Source organism: Guillardia theta (assembly GCF_000315625.1).
Source record: "Guillardia theta CCMP2712 unplaced genomic scaffold GUITHscaffold_8, whole genome shotgun sequence".
Classification (NCBI taxonomy): domain Eukaryota; class Cryptophyceae; order Pyrenomonadales; family Geminigeraceae; genus Guillardia; species Guillardia theta.
Genome location: NW_005434666.1, coordinates 1,106,423 through 1,119,697, shown reverse-complemented (window position 1 = coordinate 1,119,697; position 13,275 = coordinate 1,106,423). Strand labels below are relative to the sequence as shown.

The window sequence follows — 13,275 nt, the reverse complement described above, 5'->3', positions numbered from 1 at the left end:
CCCTCTCGCCCTCCTCCCTCCCTCGTTCTCCCTCCATCTCTCCTCCCTCCTCGTTCTACCACCCTCCCTCCTACTCCCTCGTTCTCCCTCCATCCCTCATCCTCCTCGTTCTCCCTCCCTCCTCCCTCCCTCGTTCTCCCTCCCTCCTCCCTCCCTCGTTCTCCCACCCTCCCTCCTCCCTCCCTCGTTCTCCCTCCATCCCTCCTCCCTCCTCGTTCTCCCTCCCTCCTCCCTCCTCGTTCTCCCTCCCCTCCTCCCTCCCTCGTTCTCCCACCCTCCCTCCACCCTCCCTCGTTCTCCCTCCATCTCTCCCTCCCTCCCTCGTTGTTGCCCGCCAACGCATTGATGTGCGTTTGCTCGTGCAGGTCCGCCTCAGGGAATTGCGCCCCCGATCATGAAGCAATGAACGATTCCAGGAGCAGTAGCATGCTCCTAGTGCGCGCTGCCTCCGTCGCCCTGCTGCTGCTGCTGCTCCTAGCTGTGATCACAAGCACCTGCTGTCCATCTCGTCCTCGCGTCTCTGGCCCTTCATCGCCGCCCTTGGCCGTCAACGTCTCTCAGCATGGACCCTTGCCTTCACTAAGATTCCTTACTTTCAACGTGTACGGGCCGTTCTCGGTGCAACTTGGGAGATGTGACGAGCTCTCTGACCTCTCTTGTGCTCAGGGATCATCCAACGTGCGGGAGCGACTGAGTGATCTCGTGCGCTATGTCGGCAAGTACGATGTGATCGCGATGCAAGAGGTTGTTGGAAGAGTTTGTTCCCTTCTGGTCCTGATCGTCCGCGGCAAGGTTTTCACCATGTCGGTCTTCGGGGTTGTGATATGGGGACATCAACGTTGGCTGGTGGACAGGATGAGAGAGCAAGGCTTCACATATCATGTAAATTTCATTTTCGACTCCGGGATGTCGCTGAAATCTGCGGGGATTGAAAGGTCGTGCCGCCAGATCCTTGGTTTGGTCAGAATGCTGGACTTCTGATAGTGAGCCGCTTCCCTTTGACAGAGGCTGTCTGGCTCCCATATACGGTGATGAGAGGGCAGCTCCAGCCACCGCTGATGCTCCCGGGCTGATGCAGGATTGGAGTGGAATTGATATGTGGACTTGGAAGGGGTCGATTTTTGCAGACCTTGAGATCTCAGATCGTTTGTCAAGGTTGAAGGTTGGCAACACGCATCTGCAATGCGGGAAGGGAAGGACTCTGCACAGCATACAGCCTCGCAAGTGAGTCCCTAACGCTTCAAGGCCGTGCATTGATCCTTGACTTGTGAAGTTGGTGGCTGATGGGACTGGAAGCATTCTTCTTGCACCTTTCGAGGTGAGATTGTCAAGACTTTCATTCCTTCTCTTGACTTCTCCTACCAGTTATGCGGTAAATTCATGCGGAATATACACGAGAAGTGTTCGCCAATCCCAAGTATGTCAAAATGTTCAGTTCAAAACTCAGCGTTCTGCACAGGTGTCTGAAATCGTACGACACATACGCGAAACAGTCGGGCTGAAGCTCCAAGAACAGCATCTCTTGTGCGATCGCTGCAAGCTGGGAGGAATTTTACTCGTGGGAGATCTCAACATCGACGCGAGGCACCAGCTGAAAGCCTACCAGGCAGCGAATCGTACCTTAAACCCGCTAGAGGCACCTTGACCTCTCTTGAACAAGGTCTTCGATGACTTTCTTTTCAGGACATTCTGCTGGCGGAACAGATCTCAAAAGGTAATGGAGAGGACGTATGGCATGTCAATATTTAGCTCCAACAGGACAAGCGGTTTCTTTCACAGATAGAAACGCAACGGACATCATAGGCTTCGAATCATTGGACTAGTAAGTGACACTCTCGATGTTCTGGGGGATACAAACTCCCATACCTTGTCACGAGATTTTCCGTCAGCAGTAACACGATTTGCTACAGCGCATGGTTCTCGAGTGTCAGAAGTCAACAGCTAGCGAATAGCTCGTATGTATATGTGTCAGGCAGTGCTCAGGTTCGAATGATACTGCGACTTGATCATCTTTCTGAAACTTTCTTGGTTTTCAGGTATTTGGTCTGAAAGCATTCAATGAGACGTATGGGGTGATCGCGTCAAACAGATATTATGCCACGTCAAGCTTGACATGATTGATAGGTCGGAGAAAACAAGTTTATCTCGGATCATTTGGCTCTTGAGCTTCAAATCAAGCCTGTGAACGCATGATTTCTGTCTCGTCCTTCGAGTTCCTTCGTCGCCCTGAAAGAGACATGCCCAGTTTATTGTTTGATCGTGGTTTGTACATGCGCGTGTTGGGTTGAGGATTACAGCCCTTCTATCTGTACCATACTTCACTGAAATCTGAATCTCTTCTGCCTCTTTCTCTGTCCCTTTATCTCTGCCTCCAACCCTCACGACTGTCTTTGTAATATAAGTGGCTCAATCGAATCAATGGAAGAAACGATTCCTGTCCCCTTGTCTATTTGTCCAACACGCCCATCAGTCGCTCTATCAGTTCCGACTTGCGTCCACTCGATGGCACTCCCTGGCGCTTGCAAAGAAGCTAAAAGCGTAATGAGCGGAGATATGAGTTCGAATGGTGACGACAAATCTTCTCCTCACCTTGAGTTCTTTGACCGTAAAATCTTGCAGCCTGCTCGATGCGGAACCAGCACTTGAGACTCGCTCGTCTTCACTTGGTGTCTTCCGTCGAAAAACTCGTGCCACCGAGTTGTCTCTCTGCTTCCTGTTAACAATCAGCCGCGCACCCTCTGTTTCCGAACTCTCTGCAACTGCCAGGATATCTTCAGCTGTGAAATCCTGATAAACCTGTGAAAAGGTGTTTGGTATGGGAATGAACAAACTTACGACAGTGGACGTTCCGAGGATCTCATCCTCCATGAGATGACGGAGGGGAGACGATAAAAAGGTCAGACGTAGCAGCCTGGCTCCTAAAGCTGACATTCTAGTCACCTCTTGAGATTCTTCCCCGAAATGTGCGATGAGGGTTGAAACTCGCGCAGGCTCGTCAACTACCATCTTCTTGATGTGATTCGCAATCTGACCAGATGAGCAACGAAAGTTCTCAAAGACCATTGCATCATGTCCATCCCAGGTAAAGTCATAAGCAGAGGAATCCACCAAGTCACTCACATCAATAATATCATCGTCACCGTTGATTCCAGCCATGAAGGTGCGCGTACAGCACCTGTCCTTCCTATCAGCTGGGAAGACACATTGTCTTCCTGTTGAGAACGCCCTTCTATCAGCAAACATGCAGCAGTGAGATAACGAAGCAGCAGGCTTCATCGTCATTCTTCGCGCCTCGATGTTGGCAACCATGAAAGACAGGCACGCAGCCGGCATCGCCATGGCCTTTACAAAATCTTCGAGTCCGCCTCAGTACAATCGCGCCGGGCCAACTGTGAGACCTTTGCGCTCTCGACTGTGACGCCGGCATCACCTTTATATCACCACCCCATCCATTTCTGTACCCTTTTTATGATAGTCGAAACCACCGGTACTAGCTGGCAAGCCCCCTTGGAGATGCCGATATTACTAGGAGGCCGAAGACTTGGTAGAGTAGGCGAGGAAATGAGTAGGAGAGGAGACGAGGACATGAGGAGAGCAAGGGAACTTCAAGTGTCAGACCAGATAGACAAGTTGTTCAGTCAGAACAGAAACCGTTTGTTGGATTTCAAAGGATGTGGAACATTGACTGAGCGTCCTCATGTATGACATATTCTTCCTTAGTTTCGCCAAGCGATTGGAAGGAGGAATAGGCTGAGGCTAGCCTAACCAATCAGTCGGAATAAGAAGTGTAGTGACCGTTCATGAAGAAAAGTTGATATGACTGATGGCTTGATTGATTGTTCAAGAATATATGATTACTTTACGGTAACCCTAACATGTACAATAGATGTCGAAAGCGTTTCTCTTAACAATCCTGGGCATATCAATCACTTCAGTGTCGTCCTTCTCTCTCCAGCTCCCTGGATGCACCAGATTTGCTGTCAGGAATGTTGCAAATTCTTTCGTTCAGTCTCCGAGAACGGCAGCTCACACCAGTCCGTTGCAACTGAGAATGCAGTTGGATGATTCTAATAGAAAGGGCCCCATGTGGAATGCAATCGATAAGGCAAAATGACTTCCTTTGAAGCCAGTTCTTAACTTCTTACACAGGTTGTAAAGGAAAACAAGATCGTCCTCTTCATGAAGGGCAACAAAGATTTTCCTCAGTGCGGGTTTTCCAACACGGTTGTGCAGGTCATTTCAAACGAGAATATGGAGAGGAGCGTTGCTCATTCATCTACCTGTGCAGATTTTGAACGCCTGCAACGCCCGTTATGAAGCCGTCAACGTTCTGGAGAACGAACTTCTCCGTCAGGGTATCAAGGAATATTCCAACTGGCCCACCATCCCTCAGGTTATCCTCCCTACCTGTCCTGGGACGCCTTGCTAAGTGCGGGTGATTGTTCCTGCAGCTGTATGTTGATGGAGAGTTTCTTGGAGGATGTGACATCGCCATCGACATGTATCAGGTTGGACATATAATCTGTTACCTTGCTGGTATTTGTTGACCGACGATTTCAGTCCGGAGAGTTGGCCGAGATGATCGAAAAGGTGATGGCAGAATAAACATGAAACAGCTCTTTTCTAATACAGAGGTGAGTGAAAAGACAAGAGACGAAGGCGTCACCAGGAAGGTCTTCTAAATCAGGCTAATCAATGTAACTTGTCAACTCACCAGCCACGATCCTTTCATAAACAACAAACCGCTGAGCAGTGTGAGTCAGTGAGCTTTGTTCCCCTGTTTCACAGATTTCATCTCGTCTCATCATATGCTTTGCTGTGTCTTCTTTTGTAAAGCTCAGACCTGTATGAAAGTTTCCGACACACCGTCTCCGAGACCCGGAGCTCCAGAGTACGGTCGAATCATCACATGACTTAGGCCAGTGGCCGGTATCCGACGACTCAGCGGGGCCTCCGGCGGCGATCGGATGGCCCGGGCCGACTCACCAACACCAACATCTTGACATCTGCTATCCGATGATCAGCTTTCTCAAACTTTGACTACTGGCATCGTTCAAACTTGCAGGTGCAGATTTCTCACTCCCAGCACCTGAAGGTGTGGGAACTCAATTTTCACTGCTGTAATAGCACCAGCATTTACCTTCTGTCGTTCTTCTATCTCTCCTTATCTATTTCCCTCTGAGAATCGCATCCACACCGACTCCAATCTTGGCTCCCCGGAATTTGGTTAGTACTAAGGTGATACATGTATGTTGCATTTTCACTCTGCTCCAAACAACCAGTGATGGGTTGATGATGACATGACAGTGAGGGATTCGGGGTGAACAAGGGATGAGAGCAGTGTCCTTTGGTGACGTCGGAAAGAACTTTGCGAGTTGCTGAGTCGCTACTTCCATTTTCAACCATCTAGACCACAATGAGGCCACGACCACCAGGGTACTTTTTGCCGGATCAAATTGCTTACCGGAGTCCGCCGCTCGGAACCTGCCAGGCGGGCCGATCATCACGGTCACCGCAGTGACCCAAGTATCAGTTATGGACCCAAGTAGCACGTTACTAGCCGGGCCGCCCGGCCGCCGCCGCCGTGTGCCACTGGCCCCGGGCGGCGGCACTGCGGCAGTGGGGCCCCGGGCCAACCGTCACAGTGCCGCGCGCGGCCCGCCGGCCCGGCGGGCCGGCGGCCGCGCTGCCGCACCGAGTCTCCGAGCCGACATCGGATACCCGGTGAGCCGGGGCCCCGGGGCCACTCATCAGTGTTCTTCCCCGCGGGTAGTAATTCTTCCAGCTTGAAAATGTCGGAGCGGCGAATGCTTGGTACTCCGTATTTTTAGGTTTCGTCAACAGCAAATTGTCCTTCGAGCCTATTCCGACATTCCGAGCTTGATGCCGCTGCACTGTCAGTTGCTCAGTCCTCGAAGATATCAATGCATGGTTAGATTCGAAGCCTAAGAAGAGTGCTGCGTACCGTACTGGCACCGTAGCACTGCACTGAGCAGTGCCCGACCACCCGGAACTTTGCGGCTCGAGTCGGCCCGGGCCGCCGGGGGGCTCGGACCGTCCGACCCCGGCCCGGGCCGGCGTCCGATGACTGGAGCCACTACACGGTCGGGGCGGGATCTTGAATCTTGTGGGGTGCGATGGAGGAGGTTGGATGCAGAGGCTTCGGCGAACTGGGAGGGGGGGAGGGAGAGGTAGTAGTAGGAGGAAGAGTCACAGAGAGGTTCCTCCCCAACAGCCTGCTCTCAGGGTTTGAGTCGAAGAAGATCATGCTCATGTCCTGCGGGGCTTCGCATGCTTGTATGCTTGATGACTTGCGGGACGTGTTCGTGCTGGGAGGGAACGGTCATGGTCAGCTCGGGCTAGGCGACCTCAAGTCAAGACTGGAGTTGACGCGCCTCGATGTTCTTTGTCGACAGGGCGCAGTCGATCTTGCCTGCGGACTCTCACATACTATAGTCGTGATGGGGAACGGGGAAGCCATGGCGTTTGGCAGCAATGAGCATGGTCAGTTGGCCTTGACAGGCAAGCAGCAGGTAACTTCTCCTCGTCCCTGCGAGGTTGAGCTCTCGGCTGTTTCCACCTGCTGTGGTCACCATCACAGCTTCCTACTTGTCCAAGAGGAGGTGGAGGGCAAGAAGAAGCGGTTCGCCTGGGGCTTCGGAAGCAACTCACACGGTCAGCTTGGGATAGGGAGGCACCAAGGCGGGCCAACCCCCCCTGAACGAGTTAAGATCGATGAGAGCATCCAGCAGGTGGGTTCTGGTCAGTTCCACTCCATTTTCGTTTGTGATAGCGGGTAATATTTCTTTCATGCGCCGTTCCGTTCTGAACCTTTCTTGCTCAGAGAAGTTTGGGCATGCGGCAGAAACCGGTGTGGCCAGTTGGGCATTGGACATTCAGAAGTTTCAGAGATCGTTGAGGCTCCACAGAGACTTGTGGAATTCTCGGAGAGGCTGAGAAAGGAGGGAGACTATGTCGTGAAAGCTTGTTGTGGGTCCATGCACACCGTCCTCCTGACAGGAAAGGGGAATGTTTACAGCTGTGGCATGAATGTTTTTGGGCAGTTAGGGCAAGGAAAGTTTGCAAACTCATACCATGAGAATGAATCCGCTGAACCGAGATTGATGCAGTTTGAGGAAACGATGAACAATCAAACTTCTTCGTTCATTGTAGATGTCGCATGTGGATACGATCATACACTCATGATCTCGAACGATGGCTCAGTCTTCTCTTGTGGATGCAATGACAAGGGTCAACTTGCTCTGAATCACTCTAACCACGTCGAGGTTCCCAGACGTGTCAATATCTCCATGGTGAAGTTTGTGACTATCGCAGCTGGCGGGAATTTTTCTCTGTTGCTGCAGGAATCGAGGATCGATCGCCTACGATCTGCATGCGAACAATACAAGAGCCAGATCCGGGAGATGCAAACCACCATTGACTCACTGAAGGATGCTCTTGATGAAACCGTTGGCATGGTGATGCTTCTTGCTTATGATGTTGAGATACTCACCCTCGTCTAGCTGAAGCAGGTTTCTGATCAGAAAGTTTCAGATCTTGTGCCGGACACCAGTGGAGCTTTTGATCGAAATTCTGCTGGAAGATCCCAAAGTGCCACGTCGTTGTCCATTGATGAGCGGAAGAACACTTCTTCCCCCGTCCCAGTGGACTTACTTCGTTCGACTTCCTCTGCAGCGAGCAATGCTGGAGAGCTGAGATCATTGAAAGGTACCATTCCCGACGGAGGCTTGTTTATCAGAGTCTTCCTCCTCTCTTCTCACCTTCAACCTGAAGAACTGAGAGCCTTGGAAGGGTCCCTGCTGGATGAGCTTTCTACTTTGTTGAATCGGAGACGAGAAGTTCTTGTGGTATGCAATTTTGAGCAAGTGGCGACGCTCTTGAAGGATTATGATGTATACTTCGATATCTTGATCAAGGACTGGGATGAAAGGAAGGATCAGGAAGACACGCTTGTCAAGTTTGGGAAAGATTTCTCAGGGAAGGGACCAGCAACAAATAACAACATCAAGTGGGAGATAGCTATGATCAGGGTCTTGAAGGTGGTATTCCAAAGGAGACGTGAATTGATGGACTTGGATCAAGAGTCACAGAAGGATATCAGAGGTGGGGATTGTTATCTTTCCTCTTGTCACTAGCGACATCTGACTATCTTCCAGCCCTCAGCTCTGTGGCTCCTGAACCTGTCGAGGAGATCGTGCCTGCAGAGCCAGAGGCCCAAGAGAAGGGCAGAAGTCGACACGGAGCGAAAATTGAGTCCGAGGCCTTGACTGAGGAGGAAGCATCGGATGTCACAGATTCAGACTCGGACGAGGGAGACTGATAGATGACGAGTATCAAATCCATCTAGTATGGACAGGTGATCGGGGCTGGTCCAGAGCGTGAGAAGTTTGTAATCTAGGTTTCCTTCAAGGAGGAGGGTGACAGGAGTCTCACGTGCCTTTTTAACTCTCTTCTCGTTCTCCCGGTCAGCCCGAACTGTCGCATGGCGACGAAGATCTTCTCCAATTGCTCAACGCGATCGACGATCGCCTGCCAGAAATCATCAGCTCATGGAATTGCCCAGAGATTCGCTCACGGATTCGCTCCCAACGTTGAAGTTCCACTGACTGGAGGGCCCGTTCAGGAGCAAGACAACGTAATTCTCATCGGCATCGGGTGAATGGTCCTGTCCAGAGCTGTTATCATGGCAAAGATAAACGACAGGCTCACTTTGAGGTAGAGGACGTCGTCGAAAAATCGAAGAAAACGATCGAAAATCTCTTGGAGGAGAGACGATGAGGAGCAGATCACATTGACAACTGCAACCCCCGGCTTCTTTGTTACTCTGGAAAGATGGCGAACGAAGTCTGCAAGGATGCATGGTCAAGGAACGAGAAAATAGTCTATCGCGCTTGCCATCTTCGACGAACGGCCTCGGAGGAGCCTCCAGGGTTGTGTCTGTGCCCTCATGAGTATCAGACACCATGTCGACAAGTCGGACCTTCGTCGCAGGCATTGACGTCGATGATACTCAGGTTGTAAGTGTGGTCGTCGCTCTTTACGTCATGTTAGAAGAGCCCCATAGCAAGGTAAGTTCGACCTCCTTCACGAAATCCAGACCGTCGGCCACGTGAACTTTCAGCTTCTCGTCTTTGATGCGCAGATCACTCAGCACGATCGAGAAAATCGACCTCAGGAAGCTGACCAGTCACGAGGCCCAAGAACTCTTCTGCTGCATCTCGAACAGCCTCGTCGATCTCAACGCAATCTAACTGAAACAAGTAGGCTGAGAGGGTCACTACAGCTCTGCAGGCTTACCGAGGCCCCTTTGAGCTGACTGTGAACGAATCTTGGCAACATTCCTCCGGCAAGGCCTGTTCCATGAATGAGGAGCAGGGGGTAAGAGAGGAAGACGGTTACCCACGATCAGGATGCGCATGTTGGCAGACGGCAGCTGATCGTGCCTGTGTCAGCGTCTCCCCTTCCAAGGGAGTGCTGACCTCTTCTATCTTCAAGGAAGGAAGCAGAGCAAACGAGACCAGCATCCCCTGTTACATAATTGAGAACTTCTGCGAAACATCTTCCGATAGTTACCCTCAGGCAATCATAAGGGACGTATTCGTGATCGGCAACGAATTGACTTTGTCTTGTATCGCCTTGTTTCTTGGAAGCCGAATCATTCACTCTTTTCAAGAGCCGAACTTCTGTTTGTTCTAGATGTAGGTTGCTTGTGAACCTCATCCTCCTAATCTGTGTAAGTGTTATGATGTAAATGTTATTTTGATGTCGAACCACCTTCTCATTCTTGTTGCTCGAGACCTCTTCTATCAGAATATCTCCGTTCATCTTCGAGGAGCTTTTCACAGCCAATGAGCCACAATCTTGAACGATAATGCATTCATCACCATTTGTGAATGACCCGCACCTCTTCCTTTGAGTAAGAGAGTTTCTTTGCAAAATCATCGAGCAATTCGTCATCACTCCCGTCCTTCAGTTTGCACGACGACTATGAGATGGTCGAAACGAAGCAAGCTTCACCTACCTCGGCTGCTTTTGCTATGGGCACACAAATCAATCACCCATGCAGCACAGCTAGCAGCAAGTTACAAGGGTTGGAGGCTTCCTTCCTCATCCCTTGAGTGCGGTGCAGCGCTCTTGTCTATCACGATGGTCATGGGAGCACATGAGAACGTCTTGATCCCTACCAGTTTCTGGGTAGACCGAAGAGTGGGTGATGAACGAATGGCAAATGCGACGTCATTGATGAGCCGCCTGGCAGATAGACAGCTGAAAGGGGAATTATCAAGATCCCATTATAGTCTCTGTCCCCTTCCTCTCAGGAAGTCGTCTCGTCATTGTGTCCCTCTCACTCCGCTCTCCAACTTTCCCCAACTTCCACTCTGTTGTCCCATGCTTTCTCCATTTCATTACACAGTTCTTCGATGCTCTTCTACACCTCGATTCTTATGCTCATGCTCATGCTCATGCTCATGCTCATGCTCATGCTCATGCTCATGCTCATGCTCATGCTCATGCTCATGCTCATGCTCATGCTCATACGTCACCTCTGCTTCCCTCACCTGTGCCTCTGCATGCGACATCGTTTTTCGCTGGTAGGCTTGTATTAGCAGGCTTGCAGGATCCGAATTGCCCTCCTCCCCGGGTGACCAAGTCAGGCCCACATCACCCAGCTGACCCATGAGAATCTCATCCTCCTCATTCTCAAAATTCAAACCAACCGAAACACAAGACACCCACCCCACTTGTTTCGTTTTCAAACCCCCGAGAATGGACCCCAACTATGAGCGTCCTTGGTGGGAAAGGTACCCCGTAGTTGTAGACCAGATTCAAACAAGACACTCATGGAGGGGTGGATGCAGGGGAATTTGAAAATTTGAAAATTTAGTACCAAGAATTCGAAAACTACCCTATCGATAGACCTTTAGTACCCCTCTGATCATGGGGTAGTACCCCCAAGTCCTTCAGGTTACAAACTGAGAAATGAGGGGGTCAGGGTAGTCTGAGCGGTTGGCGGTTGAGCGGGGCCCGTCGATGTGTCTTTAATGTCGCTAGGGTGGGGTAGTTTTGCAAGGGTGGGTTATTTTCTGGTTAGATATGTAGGTAAGGGTAGTCAAAACACAGATCTTGATAGGTACACAATCGAATTTTGAAAAACTACCGGTCCAATTCTCGATCAGAATACGGGTCAAAGTATCATCTTTGAACAAATAAAGGGTAGGGGGTAGAGAGAATGCGGAGCCGTTGGAGTAAGGAAGCCCATGGGGTAGGGGTAGGAGTAGGGGAGATTAAAAGAGGAGAGGAGGGGCAAGGCGCCAACCCAGTCCCCCGCGTCCTCGAACCGCGAAGGAGACCCGTTCACTTGTTCCTTTCCAAACACATCCAAGATGCGTGAAGTTCTTTCTATCATGGTCGGCCAGGGCGGTTGCCAGATGGGCAATGCCTGCTGGGAGCTCTTCTGCCTTGAGCACGGTATCCAGCCGGATGGTCAGATGCCCTCCGACAAGACTATCGGAGGAGGAGATGATGCCTTCAACACCTTCTTCTCTGAGACTGGAGCTGGAAAGTACGTTCCCCGCTGTGTCTTCGTCGATCTTGAGCCAACTGTGATCGATGAGGTCCGTACTGGTACCTACCGTCAGCTCTTCCACCCTGAGCAGCTCATCTCCGGCAAGGAGGATGCTGCCAACAACTTTGCCCGTGGTCACTACACCGTTGGTAAGGAGATCGTCGATCTCGTCCTCGACCGTATCCGCAAGCTTGCGGACAACTGCACTGGTCTTCAGGGCTTCATGATCTTCCACGCCATCGGAGGAGGTACCGGATCCGGTCTTGCTGCTCTTCTCTGCGAGCGCCTTTCCGTCGACTACGGCAAGAAGTCTAAGCTCGGATTCACCATCATCCCCTCCCCTCAGATCTCCACCGCCGTGGTTGAGCCATACAACTCCATCCTCTCCTGCCACACCCTTTTGGAGCACATGGACGTCAACGCTTCTTTGGACAATGAGGCTATCTACGATATTTGCCGTCGTAACTTGGACATTGAGAGGCCCACCTACACCAACTTGAACCGTTTGGTTGCTCAGTGCATTTCCTCCTTGACTGCTTCCCTTCGCTTCGATGGTGCCTTGAACGTCGATATCACCGAGTTCCAGACCAACTTGGTGCCCTATCCTCGTATCCACTTTATGCTTACTTCGTATGCTCCTATCATCTCTGCGGAGAAGGCCTACCACGAGCAGCTTTCCGTGGCTGAGATCACCAACGCCGTCTTCGAGCCTGCCTCCATGATGACCAAGTGCGATCCTCGTCACGGCAAGTACATGGCTGCTTGCCTCATGTACCGTGGAGACGTCGTTCCCAAGGATGTCAACGCTGCTGTCGCTACCATCAAGACCAAGCGTACCATTCAGTTCGTTGACTGGTGCCCCACTGGTTTCAAGTGCGGTATCAACTACCAGCCCCCCACTGTTGTTCCTGGTGGAGATCTTGCCAAGGTTCAGCGTGCTGTTTGCATGGTTTCCAACTCCACTGCTGTCGCCGAGGTCTTCTCTCGTCTCGATCACAAGTTCGATCTTATGTACGCCAAGCGTGCCTTCGTCCACTGGTATGTCGGAGAGGGTATGGAGGAGGGAGAGTTCTCCGAGGCTCGTGAGGATCTTGCCGCCCTCGAGAAGGATTATGAGGAGGTTGGTGCTGAGTCCGCTGAGGGCGAGGGTGAGGAGGAGGGAGAGGAGTATTAAGCAATTAGCTTCCTGTCTTACTGACCGCTTCAATAAACTAACGAATTTAATTCATTTGTTTTTTTGCCTTTGTTGTGAATCTGGTATGTGCATGACCAAGTCAGGGGGTTTTCAGCATCTGCACTGTTGCTGTGATCCAACAATCACTCACATATACAAGAATGCTGAAAGAATTGATGTTCCTCTATCAACATCATAACCCTTATGATGTTACCAGGTCTGAGACGTGACCGTGGCTACCTGAGTCAGCCACTGCTGACCACCTCATGATGCCATTTGACCCGGTTGTTTGCAGTCGCCATGCGATTCAGCCTGTGAGTAGATGGCAGGCAGTTCGATCCGATCGCAAGTGACCCTGGCTTCGTTTCAACGGCAGCTGCCATGCGGGGAAGATCAACTTCAGAACAGCAGAGGTCTCTGCGACGGCGACGACTTTGTGATCGCACTGCCGCATGGCCCGCTCCGACCCCACGGGACTCAGCCTTGACCTAGTCACTGATTCACAGGGGTTGGC

At 51.3% G+C, this 13,275-nt stretch overlaps 7 protein-coding genes across 7 annotated transcripts; 5 read left to right on the top strand and 2 right to left on the bottom strand.

Annotated features, from left to right (window-relative positions):
- Positions 1 to 389: 389 nt before the first annotated feature.
- On the top strand, positions 390 to 2,413 carry GUITHDRAFT_161279 (hypothetical protein). Its single transcript, XM_005839675.1, has 13 exons — positions 390 to 618; positions 667 to 744; positions 793 to 882; positions 936 to 1,028; positions 1,079 to 1,224; positions 1,274 to 1,318; positions 1,366 to 1,417; positions 1,460 to 1,636; positions 1,684 to 1,714; positions 1,759 to 1,822; positions 1,911 to 1,983; positions 2,037 to 2,072; positions 2,125 to 2,413. The coding sequence occupies exons 1-13, from the start codon at positions 403 to 405 to the stop codon at positions 2,191 to 2,193; spliced, it is 1,170 nt and encodes a 389-aa protein (XP_005839732.1). The 5' UTR covers positions 390 to 402; the 3' UTR covers positions 2,194 to 2,413.
- Positions 2,414 to 2,446: 33 nt separating this feature from the next.
- GUITHDRAFT_101903 (hypothetical protein) lies at positions 2,447 to 3,339 on the bottom strand (the record flags this gene model as incomplete). Its single annotated transcript, XM_005839674.1, has 2 exons — positions 2,447 to 2,530; positions 2,590 to 3,339. The coding sequence occupies 2 exons, from the start codon at positions 3,337 to 3,339 to the stop codon at positions 2,447 to 2,449; spliced, it is 834 nt and encodes a 277-aa protein (XP_005839731.1).
- Positions 3,340 to 3,884: 545 nt separating this feature from the next.
- GUITHDRAFT_84703 (hypothetical protein) lies at positions 3,885 to 4,847 on the top strand (the record flags this gene model as incomplete). The annotated part of the gene is made up of 5 exons (XM_005839673.1): positions 3,885 to 4,105; positions 4,150 to 4,233; positions 4,289 to 4,393; positions 4,452 to 4,508; positions 4,561 to 4,847. Coding segments are annotated over 5 exons (512 nt in total), but the record flags the coding sequence as incomplete, so codon positions are not given.
- A 1,452-nt stretch (positions 4,848 to 6,299) lies between these two features.
- Positions 6,300 to 6,800, top strand: GUITHDRAFT_64980 (hypothetical protein; the record flags this gene model as incomplete). The annotated part of the gene is made up of 1 exon (XM_005839672.1): positions 6,300 to 6,800. One exon carries the CDS (start codon positions 6,300 to 6,302, stop codon positions 6,798 to 6,800), a length of 501 nt encoding a protein of 166 aa, XP_005839729.1.
- A 174-nt stretch (positions 6,801 to 6,974) lies between these two features.
- GUITHDRAFT_52564 (hypothetical protein) lies at positions 6,975 to 7,307 on the top strand (the record flags this gene model as incomplete). Its single annotated transcript, XM_005839671.1, has 2 exons — positions 6,975 to 7,078; positions 7,121 to 7,307. Coding segments are annotated over 2 exons (291 nt in total), but the record flags the coding sequence as incomplete, so codon positions are not given.
- A 1,108-nt stretch (positions 7,308 to 8,415) lies between these two features.
- Positions 8,416 to 10,552, bottom strand: GUITHDRAFT_101900 (hypothetical protein; the record flags this gene model as incomplete). The annotated part of the gene is made up of 14 exons (XM_005839670.1): positions 8,416 to 8,550; positions 8,597 to 8,686; positions 8,731 to 8,780; positions 8,845 to 8,958; positions 9,002 to 9,056; positions 9,101 to 9,150; positions 9,206 to 9,272; positions 9,319 to 9,374; positions 9,421 to 9,454; positions 9,501 to 9,548; positions 9,595 to 9,750; positions 9,796 to 9,856; positions 9,906 to 10,006; positions 10,457 to 10,552. The coding sequence occupies 14 exons, from the start codon at positions 10,550 to 10,552 to the stop codon at positions 8,416 to 8,418; spliced, it is 1,113 nt and encodes a 370-aa protein (XP_005839727.1).
- Positions 10,553 to 11,345: 793 nt separating this feature from the next.
- GUITHDRAFT_150645 (hypothetical protein) lies at positions 11,346 to 12,815 on the top strand. Its single transcript, XM_005839669.1, has one exon. It carries the CDS (start codon positions 11,406 to 11,408, stop codon positions 12,759 to 12,761), a length of 1,356 nt encoding a protein of 451 aa, XP_005839726.1. The 5' UTR covers positions 11,346 to 11,405; the 3' UTR covers positions 12,762 to 12,815.
- The last annotated feature ends 460 nt before the right edge of the window (positions 12,816 to 13,275 follow it).

What these genes read in the sequence shown, in the direction of transcription:
- GUITHDRAFT_161279 (XM_005839675.1), top strand. Translation starts at nt 403, where the DNA reads ATGAACGATTCCAGGAGCAGTAGCATGCTCCTAGTGCGCGCTGCCTCC. An exon ending in CTGTCTGGCTCCCATATACG is followed by an intron (nt 1,029 to 1,078) that starts GTGATGAGAGGG and finishes GGGCTGATGCAG; the next exon opens with GATTGGAGTGGAATTGATAT. An exon ending in GAAGTGTTCGCCAATCCCAA is followed by an intron (nt 1,418 to 1,459) that starts GTATGTCAAAAT and finishes CGTTCTGCACAG; the next exon opens with GTGTCTGAAATCGTACGACA.
- GUITHDRAFT_150645 (XM_005839669.1), top strand. Translation starts at nt 11,406, where the DNA reads ATGCGTGAAGTTCTTTCTATCATGGTCGGCCAGGGCGGTTGCCAGATG.